Consider the following 12015-nt stretch of genomic DNA (forward strand, 5'->3'; position numbering starts at 1 on the left):
TAAAGACATCAAAGTCAACTCGGTCCCAAGTCAACTCGGTCCCAAATCTAGTTGATCCCCAGTCAACTCAGTCCCAAGTCAACTCAGTCCCAAGTCATCTCAGTCCCAAGTCAACTCAGTCCCAAGTCAACTCATTCCCAAGTCAACTCAGTCCCAAGTCAACTAGGTCCTAAGTCAACTCAGTCCCAAGTCAACTCAGTCCCAAGTCAACTCGGTCCTAAGTCAACTCAGTTCCAAGTCAGCTCAGTCCCAAGTCAACTCAGTCCCAAGTCAACTAGGTCCTAAGTCAACTCAGTCCCAAGTCAACTCAGTCCCAAGTCAACTCGGTCCCAAATCTAGTTGATCCCCAGTCAACTCAGTCCCAAGTCAACTCAGTCCCAAGTCAACTCATTCCCAAGTCAACTCAGTCCCAAGTCAACTAGGTCCTAAGTCAACTCAGTCCCAAGTCAACTAGGTCCTAAGGCAACTCAGTCCCAAGTCAACTCAGTCCGAAGTCAACTCGGTCCTAAGTCAACTCAGTTCCAAGTCAGCTCAGTCCCAAGTCAACTCAGTCCCAAGTCAATTAGGTCCTAAGTCAACTCAGTCCCAAGTCAACTCAGTCCCAAGTCAACTAGGTCCCAAGTCAACTCCGTCCCAAGTCAACTCCGTCCCAAGTCAACTCAGTCCCAAGTCAACTCAGTCCCAAGTCATCTCAGTCCCAAGTCAACTCAGTCCAAAGCCAACTAGGTCCTAAGTCAACTCTGTCCCAAGTCAACTCGATACCCAACTAACGCGACCCAAATTATCTAGGTCCCGATCCCGAGTCAACTCGGCCCTAACGGGAAATCATATGCAAATGTTTGGTGACTTTTAAGCTCATTAGCAAGAAATGGAAGAAGAGTTGAAATTATGTTTGAAACGACTGACGTTCTGACACAGAATCTGAATGCTAGATCTTCATCAACAAGGTTTAGACGAAGTTTCATGAGTGTCAGTAAGAGTTCATCCTTCATTGAAAGTTCTCTCTCTGCAGCACCTGTTTTTTGCCAGCATTTTGTTTTATGCGATGTGCTTCCGCTGTAATAATGCAGTCTTCCCATTTTTAATTTGACATGGTCGAAAACACACATAAACGCTTCATACGACTGTAATCCTGTGTACAGCTTCATCAAACGTTCGTTATTCTTGATGTCATCAATACTAAAGCACTTTGACTTTGAACCGCTATGCTTTTGTGATGTCATCTTGGTTCTTCTTTGTTTCTCTTTCATGTCTTCAAGTTCTCTTTGTAACTCTGCGTTTTTACGTCTCAACTTTTGAAGGGCTGATTCAGAGTCAGAACATGGGCCTTGAACTAGACCTGTCCTTTGACATGATTGACCACCGTCACTACTGGTATACATACTATGATCGTGTGTGAAGCCAGCTTTACACATCCCTAGCAGAGAAGGTTTTGCGATCACATCGCCGCAAGGATCTGTCCTTGGGGGTGCAGATTTGAGCGATGGGGTTTTTCTTTTCTTGGATGAGGGACGTCTAGTAGACCTAGTGGTAGTGTTGTTACAACCTCTGAGGTATTCTGTTGGGTGTTGTTCGCATAGTCGGGGTTGCCCATATTTGAAGTGATTACTGCAAACTACAGTGTTTTTATTTACTTTGAAGTCTTGTCTGTTATAAAGAAGAGAAATAAGGAAACCAAAGTTGAAAAAATTACACTTAAAACACTGCTATACATACCTATACTGCACATAGTGATTTTTACAATTGTGGCCCACACGGCCTATAGGTTAAGAACACCGGATTCAAGCTCTGGTGTTTCTGATCAGCAGAGCGTGGGTTCTAGTCCCAGTTGTGACATTTGCGTCCTTTAAAAGCAAGACATTATCATATTAACCATGATTGCTTCATAAAGTTCAGGAGGTACAAGTAGTGCTTTCTGCTCTATACCAGCCAGGCTTCTGATTGGATGATAACCCCAGTCTAAATACATCCGAAAGAACTGTAAAAAAGGGGATTTGTTTCAGCCCTAGGAGTACCTGGCAACGGCCCCTAGAAAAAAAGGTTGATTTGTAGCCACGCCTTTAAGCTTTGTGTTTGGCAACTTGCATTAAACAAATATAAACAAAACTCTAAAGGAAAAATATTTAAAACATTTTGATAATACATTTTGACTTTCAAATCAGCCTACCTCTTGATAAGTCTTGTCCACTTTGAATGAAACTGAAGCTTACATCTATAAAACTTGACTCGATCAGTCTGACCCATATGTTGATACACGTGGGGCATCACCTTCATCCTGAAATATGAAAATGAAATAAGGGTCACCAATTGGGCAACTCCTAGGCTTGAAGTTTCAGGGAAATTCTGGTGTGCAGGCTTAAAACTTGCCTGCAAAATTTACAACAGACCATCAAGTGTGCGCGAAGATTGCTCCCATTATGTCTAGACGTCTACTACCACCATTACTTCTAGAAACTAAAGGCTCCCCCGTGATAATTTTGGGCCCCCTTTTAAGGCTGTAAGTTTTCAAAATCATTGTTGATGGGTGAACATTTTATGATCTTTTGGCACAAAAACTTCAATTTCCTTTGCAAGTACTAACTGTAACCAAAACTTTCCCCATACACTCAATATAAACATTCATAATGCTTGTATCGGTATTGCCTTTTTGTTGAGTTAAGTTAAGAAACGTCTTAAAAAAGTTAAATTTTCTACTCGGTACTTGCACTGTTTTCCTCTCACACCACACGATTTTTGACTTCTCAATGTGTTCAACGCTTTGTATTGGTCACCAAGCACTGTAACAGCGGGTACCAGTACAGTGGATCGACGACCCGCTGAGTCACGGCCGAGTTGGACTAAATCATTCTGTAAGGGGGGGGGGGACATTATGTCAAGTTTCAGGGGGCAACTTCACTAGGGGGCGACACTGTCAGGGGGCGTTTTTTTCAGGGGGCGACTTTGCTAGGGCTAGGCCAGGACGAAATTCGGCCAGGGCAGGGGGGGGGGCGAGCCGGTCAGGGGGCGTTTTTGTTTGCTGGGGAAACTTTCTCTTTGTTGAGACGAGCTTGCTTTATACATGGAGGAAGGAAGAGAAGGAGCTCGAACGACCCGCAAAACCGCAGAGTAACAAAAGAATACTCTGACAATGCCCTTCTGGCCAGTGGAAAAAGTAAGGAGACCTCCAGCTGGACGGCCGATTAACGAGTAGGATTAAATCTCTTTGTACAGAACGTGTGGTACCGCCAGTCTGCGCTCTTGCCTGCGTGAAAAGTTGAATCATTGGAGACAAGAATTGTGAATAATACACGTTTTCATTTACCGTTTGTGGTGTTTCATGGAAACATCATGGCATATTTTTACACTTTTTTTGACTTTCCGGTCACTAGCGGTGGTTTAAAATTTGGGTATTAGCACACGAGGGTGGTTGGTATTCAATTGTGTTTTTCGATTTGGTGAGCACAAGTGTACACAATTTTTATCAGGTCTCAAAAAAGTTGTTTTTCTGTATTATATCCATACCAAGTGCGCACGCGCAAACTCACATACGACAGGTCGCCCATTGTCTGTGTAAGGTATAGTGGGTGATTACGAGGTGTCGTTAAACGGTTGCGGGGAAAAGTTTCCGTATGGCGCCACCACTTTTTCATTCGAAATAAAATAATATAGTATCTAATTTACCTGATTGATATATCCCTTTTTGTAAAAATGAGTGAAAAAGTGGTGGCGCCATACGGAAAGTTATCCCAATCATACACCAAGACAAACGAAGTCAGGACTTGTGCATGTGAGTGAGTCTGGTGGTGTGAACCGTCACACCACGGAGAATACACAACACAGGAGGACACAGTCACAGAGTGACAGATAAAAAAAGGAAAGACTCATTGAATTGAATTGAATTGAATTGAATCATGAAAGAAAGACTAGAGCACAGCACAATTTTGGAATTTTGTTTTCTTTTCTTTCTATGTCTGGTTTAATTACTAACCTTTCTGGATAACGACGGTCGTTTGAGCAGCCATACACGGCACATTGATGTGACATTTTGGCGACAAAACTTCAGCTGTTTTACAAAATCGTATCGCCGCTCGATCCTCGGAGATCGACCTACCACTTGGAAAGATAACTGGGGGAGTGCGCCACCGCGCGGCTCGACCTTCCCTTGTTCGCTAACAATCCCAGGATGCATTGTGTGGTCATATTTTTTGCGAAAAGATCCATGAAATAGCGCCACCATGAGTTGAAGAAAGAAAAATAGCCTGGTTGCCCTTCCGCAATATGTATCACTTAAAGCCTAGTAGAGTCGGGGTACAGTACATCTACTACAACACGTGTGGTTTGGTCTTTCTCCAACGCGTGGATCGGTATGTGAAATTTAACAAAACGTTTTGCTTTATTTTCAGGAAAATAATTACTGCCACAATCCTATTAATGATTGATGACATGCCTTGTGTTTTCCTCATTTATGTGGCCATAACAAAAATTGTGTCTATTAATTATGATTGGCGTTATTTTTGTGTCAGTTGTTGCTATTTTGAACATCATCATTTGTTGTAATACTAATACTATGTTGTTGAATGAACACGACGACCCCTCACGACGGGTCCTACTACTACTTGCCGTCAACTCGCCGTCAACTCACTTGCGCCGTCAATTCGCCGTCAACTCCTCCAATATACATTTAAAATCCACAAAAGTAGCATAGAACTGTAAAGTATCAGAGTCAAAGAGCATTCGCGTAAGTTTTAGTTCATATTTCGGAATAAAAATTGATTTTTTTTCTCGTGAAAAAAAATTCTCGAAGCCAAAAAACTGTCGGCCGCCATCTTGCTTTTTCACAATGATTAGTCTTGGCCCAAGATGTCAATGATTGGTACTTTTTTTTTATCAACACAAAGTCGTTTTTGTGAATGAATTTGTACCGAAAACCATGAGAAATATGTAGTTTAGCCCAGACTTAACACTTCCGTGCCCCCTTTTTATAGATTTTTCATGTAAATTTAATGAGTTGACGGCACGAAAATGAGTTGACGGCGAGTTGACGGCAAGTCGGCGAGTTGACGGCAAGTAGTAGGACCGCTCACGACAACTCACGACAACAATTTTTAAATGCACTTTAACAGAATATTCATTAAAAATATGCACAAGAGTCATATGCTCCCAAAGCATTTGCAAACTGTTGAAAAAATTGTATGTTTATTTGTAAAAAAAAGTGTTTTTTACCCGAATTTAGTAACGAACGGTAATATCCGCCATGTTGTCTTTCGACGCACTTGGACGATTCTATTATATTTATACCGCAGGGGTGATACAATATGCAAGATGATTATTTACTTCTTTTTTTAAATGTATTTCATGGATTTTAAAACAATATTATTAAGTTTCCCCTTTTATTTTTAATTTAACTTCGAATTCCAGAGTGGCACTTAGTTACTAACAAGAAAGAAAAAATCAGCAGCTAAAAGTTTTAGCTGCTGATTTACCAAAACAAAAAAATAAAATCAGCCCTCAGAAAATTACCTCGCCCCGCCCCCTGTGGTGTAATAATAGAATCGTCCAAGTACGTCGAAAGACAAAATGGCAAATATTTCAGTTTGTTACTAAATTCGGGTAAGAAAAAAAAAATTTTTTACAGTTTGAAGTGGTTTAGATGCATATGACTCTTGTGCACATATTTTACAGATGAATTACAATTACATTCAAATGTTCTGTTAAAGTGCATTTAAAAATTGTTGTCGTGAGGGGTCGTGAGTTGTCGGTATTTAGTGCGACCGTGATCAAGGCATTGAATTTGAATACCCCGAAAGATCACCGTGCACACACACGCATCCCGTTTCAACCCGTCAACCATACGGACCGAGTTGATTTGGGACCGAGTTGATTTGGGACCGAGTTGACTTGGTTGGGACCGCGTTGACTGGGCCCAGTCAACGCGGTCCCAACCAAGTCAGGCCTACATATTGTATATAGCCATAGGTACAGAACAATGTAGTTTTGATCAGCTGTATCATAACACAAAATAACTACTTTCCCACAGATTAAATAATATCAGAGATGAGTTACAGAGGTGGTGGAGGTGGAGGCAGTTGGAGAGGAGGAGGAGGAGGTAACCGGGGAGGGAATGGATACCGGGGAGGTGGCGGTGGTCGTGGAGGGGGTGGGGGTTTCCGAGGGGGGCGTGGCGGCCGAGGAGGAGGAAGAGGGGGATTTGGACAAAGCTACGGACCACCAGATGAAGTTGTTGGTAAGTAAAATGTTCAGTCAGGTTTTCAGTTTTACTTGTTGCTTCTTATTCTTACTAATCGTCTGGGCCCAACTACAGGTACATAACGCTGCTTAAATGGAAGGTACATGTACACGTTTGGTAATTACTCAAAACAAAATTAACTTTAAAACTGATTTGGTAACGAGCACTGGAGAGCTGTTGATAGTATAAAACATTGTGAGAAACGGCTCCCTCTGAAGTAGCATAGATTTTGAAATAGAGGTTATTTTTTATTAAAATAATAAAAGACTTCTAGCTCATCTGAAAGTGCACAAATTCGTCCAACAAGGGTGTTTTTTCTTTCCTCATTTTCCCCCAACTCCGATGACCAATTGCGCTCAAATTTTCACAGGTTTGTTATTTTATACAAATGTTGAGATACACCAAGTGAGAACACTGGTCTTTGACAATTACCAGTACCTTCCTTTTAACAGCCACTTCTGTGCTTACTGTTGTGCAATTGCGTTGTGCGTTTTCATTGATAGCGCTGCTACAGACCGTAAGCACATTCCGGTGTTGACTGACAAACATTTGAAAATGAATGATTCTCAACAATACAAAAATCATTGGTGAACGCTAACCTGCTTAATGCTTTAAGCAATTTTTGTCTGCTCCAGTTAGCATGAAAATCTGCTTACCGCTAAGCAGTGCTATGAAATTGTGCCGTGTTCACTTGTGTACCTGAGCAACACGCTTGACTATCATTGCTTCTCTCCACCCAGGGGTAAATGAGTATCTGTGAGGGCAGAGATAGTTCTTGTGATTGATTTAGCTGAGTAGCGCTTATTTGTGGCAGAGGCTGTGTACTCCAAAGGGAGCTGATAAAGTTTAAGGAATGATTTTACTGGCCTAGTGACCAGGGGTAAATGATGTTGGAAGTGCTTTGAGATGCCCCTCGGGTGTGAAAATCACTTTATGAAAAATTGTTGTTTTTGTTATTACAAGAGTATAATTGATTTTGTCACATTGTCTGGTCTCATTTGCTTTCTTCTGAATCAATGTTTATCAGGGATTATATTGGCTGAATTCAGACTGTTTATGTTGGCCTGGTGAAGAAAGTCAGACAATAGTTTTGTTTCCACAAACAATCAAATCCTGCTCATTGGTCTACTTCTCTAGTGTTTTGGAAACTGTTTCCAAAAGCTCCTAGGAGACTACATGTATATTAATCCAAGGGGTTACCAAACAGTAGAACTGGCATCATTTCAACATACCTTTGAACTTGTGTCCCAAGTTTCAGACTTTTTTTTAGAAACTACTCTCACCCCTGGTTTTATAATCCATTGTCTGTTTCTTGTAGAAATTGGTGAATACGTGCACCCCTGTCAGGATGACATGGTGGTGAAGGGAACTAACGATAAGATCCCATACTTCAACGCACCAATCTTCCTTCAAAATAAAGAACAGATCGGCAAGGTGGATGAGATCTTCGGCCATCTAACAGAATACGTATCCTTTTATAAGTGTGTATTGTGTTTTCATTTTGCTTTGAGTAAGATGTGTTCGGATTGGACATATTTTGGGTTACTGACCAAATGGGTTACTTTACCATTTTAAGTCCAGTCAGTGCGAACAGCCAAGGAAGTTTCCCTCTCAGTTAACTTACCTGACTTGAATGGGTAGTTTAACCGACTCGTTGCATTTATTGCATTTATCACCATCATGTACATGTACCCCTGTCAAAGGTAACTGCGATATTGCCCTCGTGTGTTTGTTTTAAGTATTAAAGTCGGTTAGTTTCACCGGTCGTTTCAGTTAGTTTACCCATGTCAGAGATCCAAGTGCCTATGTCGATGAGTTTCATCTATTGGAACGGTAAAAAATTAATCCAATGGGAACATGAATTAAGACTGAAAGTTTCAAAACGTCGGGCATGACTTCTTTTTATACCATACTTTTAGTTGCTTTTTAGTTTGCAGTAGCTATCATAATTTCTCTTTTAAAAGATTGAACTATTTGTTGGATTTATAGAAAACTACTTTTTTGATCAAAGTAAAGTTCCCTTGGGTAAACACTTCACTTCAAGGCTGCATCTGAGTCAATGAAACAGTGTATCGATTCTGTCAATTGTCATCCTTAACTTGTAATTATTGTAGTATTTTTCTGTCAAGATGTCGGACAACATGAAAGTGTCTTCCTTCAATAAAGACCAAAAGGTGAGTTTTACTTGAAGGCACTGGACTGGTTTGGTAGTTGTCACAGACCAGTGTTTTCACTTGGTATAATAACCACATGTGCATACAATAACAAATCTGTGAAAATTTGGGCTCAATTGGTCATCAAAGTTACAAGAAAATAATGCAAGAAAAAAAAAAATTGTGTGCTTTCAAATGACTTAGAAGGGCTTCAGCAGTCCTGATCTCTTTCTCAGATTCAAATAACTATTTTAGTGAGAATTTGCCCCTTTCTCAAAAATTACGGTATTTCAGATGGAGTCGTTTCTCACAGTGTTTTATACTATCAACAGCTCTGTGTTTCTGGTTGCCAAATAAGTCTTTACGCCATATATATATTTTTTTAGTAATTTTGAGTTGTTGAGTTGTTGGCAGACCGCAGACTGTACTTTTAAAGGGAAGGTACATAAAGCAATTGGCAATAAAAGCTTAATTGGTTAGAAGTGCAGCAGCTTTCAATAGTATAAAGCAATTTGAGAATAATTTCACTTTCAAGATTGTCGTTATGGAAGCATTAAAGTTTTTTATCCCCACAAATTTGAATCTGAGAAGCGTTACTGACAACAATGTTTCTCAAATTGTGTTGTAATTTTACGGATTATTCTTCCTGAGTGGACATAATCACTCTTGATTGTCAGCGATTTCTCAAAAACCTGACCACCTTTTGAAATGATATTTTCACCAGTTAATTTGAATCTATAATCTTAAAGGCAGTGGGCACTATTGGTAACAAAAAAATTATTATCATAAAACCTGACTTGGTGCGGAGTAATGTAAAACATTGTGAGAAACGGCTCCCTCTGAAGTGACGTAGTTTTTGAGAAAGAAGTAATTTTGATTTCGAGACCTCAAGTTTAGAAATTTGAAAAAGGGTGTTTTTTTATTTCATTCATATCTCGCAACTTCGACGACAAATCATGCTCAGAAGACTGGTCTTTGACAATTACCCAATAGTGTCCACTGCCTTTAAATTTAAATAGCATTAAAACAATCCAACGGTTAAACAAGTTCGTTTTGTCAATCTCCACCTTTTGTTTTAATTGCTCGTCTATTTGTCTTTGTTTCTTTTGATAGTTTTTCATCGATCCAATGAAGCTTCTCCCCTTACAGCGCTTCCTCCCTAAGCCTCCTGGCTCCGTTTCAAAGAGAGGGGGTAGAGGAGGGCGAGGTGGGGGCGGATTCCGCGGAGGAAGAGGTCAGTGAGAGATTTTATTATGTGAAATTTATTTTAGTTTGAACAAATAAAGTGTACTGAAGAGGGATATGAACCAAACAACCTCTTGATTAATGTGCTGATGCTTATCTAGGCCTGTGTTGACGTCTCCAAATGTTGTCAATGCCTTTGTTTCAAGGTGGCTTCTGACTGGCACTTAGGGAGACCACAAACAAAGGGCTAGTTAGTTCAGTTGGTAGAGCAAGTGTCCCGAACGGGACCTCTGACCGGCACACTGCTGAACAGAAACCCCAGAGCTTGAGCTCTTATCCACTCAGCCATGACACCGTCTTTTCTAACTGAATCATCTAAGAAAAGTTCTGTTTATCGTTTCTTCCAAGGAGGAAGAGGTGGCGGAGGTGGTTTCCGAGGACGAGGAGGTGGCGGAGGAGGTTTCCGTGGTCGAGGAGGCGGTGGTGGTGGCTTCCGTGGAGGTGCTGGTGGTGGCTTCCGTGGAGGTGCTGGAGGTAGAGGCGGCTTCAGTAGAGGTAAGTTTGGTTTAATCCGAGCAGGCATTATATACACATTTGGTAATTGTCAAAGGCCAGTATTCTCACTTGGTGTATCCCAAGAAGTGCGTAAAATAACAAACCTGTGAAAATTTGAGTCAACATTTTCACAGCTTTTTTATTTTGTTCAATATGTTGAGATAAACCAAGCGAGAACACTGGTCTTTGACATTACCATTACCTTTATGCAATCTTTCCTCCCCAAAAATACATTTTTTTGTTAAAGTGTTCTAAATTATAAAACCACCATTTTTATTTCATTTTTATTTCCAGGATTCCGCGGTGGAAGATGACGAGTGTGACTGGGAACTACTAGAGCTGAATCATAAATGTTTTCTTTTTTTTCTTTTATTCTGCTGTAAATATTTAACAACTTTTGATAATAAAAGTTTGACATTATTTTAAACAAATCAACATTATTGACAAATAAAGAAACCCCAGACCATCCTTGACAACATACCTAGCAACATCACAACCCATTTTCAGATGGTGGACACCTTTTAATTTGCAACGGTTTTGACTTTGTGAGGGTGTGGGATCCAAATTTACATGATGCAAAACAAGTAAAACAAATAAAACAGTTTTTTTCATTGTTGTTTTCATGTATTTAGTAATTAATACAAGAAAGCAACTTACATAGAGTCTAAATAAGAAAAAACCCGATTGTGATGTAATAATACAGTAAATTGCACTTTTTGGGTTTGGGTATGGCCGTATCCAAATCGGCAGAAACAGCTATGCTTGCTGTTAAGAGTGTTGTTAAGGATGTCCTATACTTCAATGCTGTGGACACTGTTGGTAATTACTCAAAATAATTATTAGCATAAAGCCTTCCTTGGTGACGAGTAATGGGGAGAGGTTGACAGTATAAAACATTGTGAGAAACGGCTCCCTCTGAAGTGACATAGTTATCGAGAGAGAAGTAATTTTCCAAGAGTTTGATTTAGAGACCTCAGATTTAGAATTCAAGGTCTCGAAATCAACCGTCTAAAAGCACACAACTTCAATTACCAAGGGTGTTTTTTTTTCTTCTTTTCATTATTATCTCTTAACTTGGACAACCGGTTGAGCTCAAATTTTCACAGGTTTGTTATCTTATGCATATGTTGAGATACACCAACTATGAAGACAAGTCTTTGACAAATACCAATAGTGTCTTAAAATCCATGACGATGCAGAAATGTAGCTGTAGTCATAGCTGTTGCCGCCAATTTGAATACAACTGTCTGTACAGGATCAAACCAAACGGTGTACTCGTATCGCAAAATGGCTAATGTGGACATTGGCAGATTCGAGTAGCGACTGATTATAGTCTATATTACATGGTTACCAACGCATGCAATGCATTGAATTGTACCTATGACATGTGTGTGACTCTTCTTGGTAGTTATGGGCAGCCAACTAAATGCATAGGCACTCACAAACATCAAAATGTTTAGTCACAGTGAAGGTTGACAGTGTTTGAACGGCAATCCTTACGCTCGCTCGCGTGCTCTTTTTTAGTACAGTATTTGTTTCTGGTTGTTAAGGAACTGCTTTGATTGGTCGGGGCTTAATCAATCATTCTATATTCTGTATGATTGTAGAGTGTAGAGTCTTTTGAAGTTATAATGCTTCACTCGCTTGCTCTGTTTCAGTACAGTGTTTGTTTCTGGTTGTTCAGGAACTGCTTTGATTGGTCGGGGCTTAATCAATCATTCTATATTCTGTATGATTGTAGAGTCTTATGAAGTTATATGGATGATAAATTGCCCTTTTTACTAGTTAGACAAATAACATGTACATTACTTGGTGCGTTAGTCATTGTAACACCTAATTCATTAGACAGTGTTAATTTAATTTTTAGTTTATGTTTTTTTAAGGATAAATTACCTC

At 40.0% G+C, this 12015-nt stretch overlaps 2 protein-coding genes across 2 annotated transcripts; one reads left to right on the forward strand and one right to left on the reverse strand.

Annotated features, from left to right (window-relative positions):
- Positions 1–654: 654 nt before the first annotated feature.
- On the reverse strand, positions 655–4133 carry LOC117304024. The gene is made up of 3 exons (XM_033788502.1): positions 3968–4133; positions 2168–2275; positions 655–1647 (listed from the first exon to the last, which is right to left on the reverse strand). Exons 1-3 carry the CDS (start codon positions 4021–4023, stop codon positions 804–806), a joined length of 1008 nt encoding a protein of 335 aa, XP_033644393.1. The 5' UTR covers positions 4024–4133; the 3' UTR covers positions 655–803.
- A 169-nt stretch (positions 4134–4302) lies between these two features.
- On the forward strand, positions 4303–10975 carry LOC117304025 (H/ACA ribonucleoprotein complex subunit 1-like). The gene is made up of 7 exons (XM_033788503.1): positions 4303–4343; positions 6017–6223; positions 7545–7693; positions 8341–8400; positions 9493–9613; positions 9973–10119; positions 10414–10975. The coding sequence occupies exons 2-7, from the start codon at positions 6034–6036 to the stop codon at positions 10431–10433; spliced, it is 687 nt and encodes a 228-aa protein (XP_033644394.1). The 5' UTR covers positions 4303–4343; positions 6017–6033; the 3' UTR covers positions 10434–10975.
- Positions 10976–12015: the final 1040 nt, after the last annotated feature.

Source organism: Asterias rubens, chromosome 20 (genome assembly GCF_902459465.1).
Source record: "Asterias rubens chromosome 20, eAstRub1.3, whole genome shotgun sequence".
NCBI lineage: Eukaryota > Metazoa > Echinodermata > Asteroidea > Forcipulatida > Asteriidae > Asterias > Asterias rubens.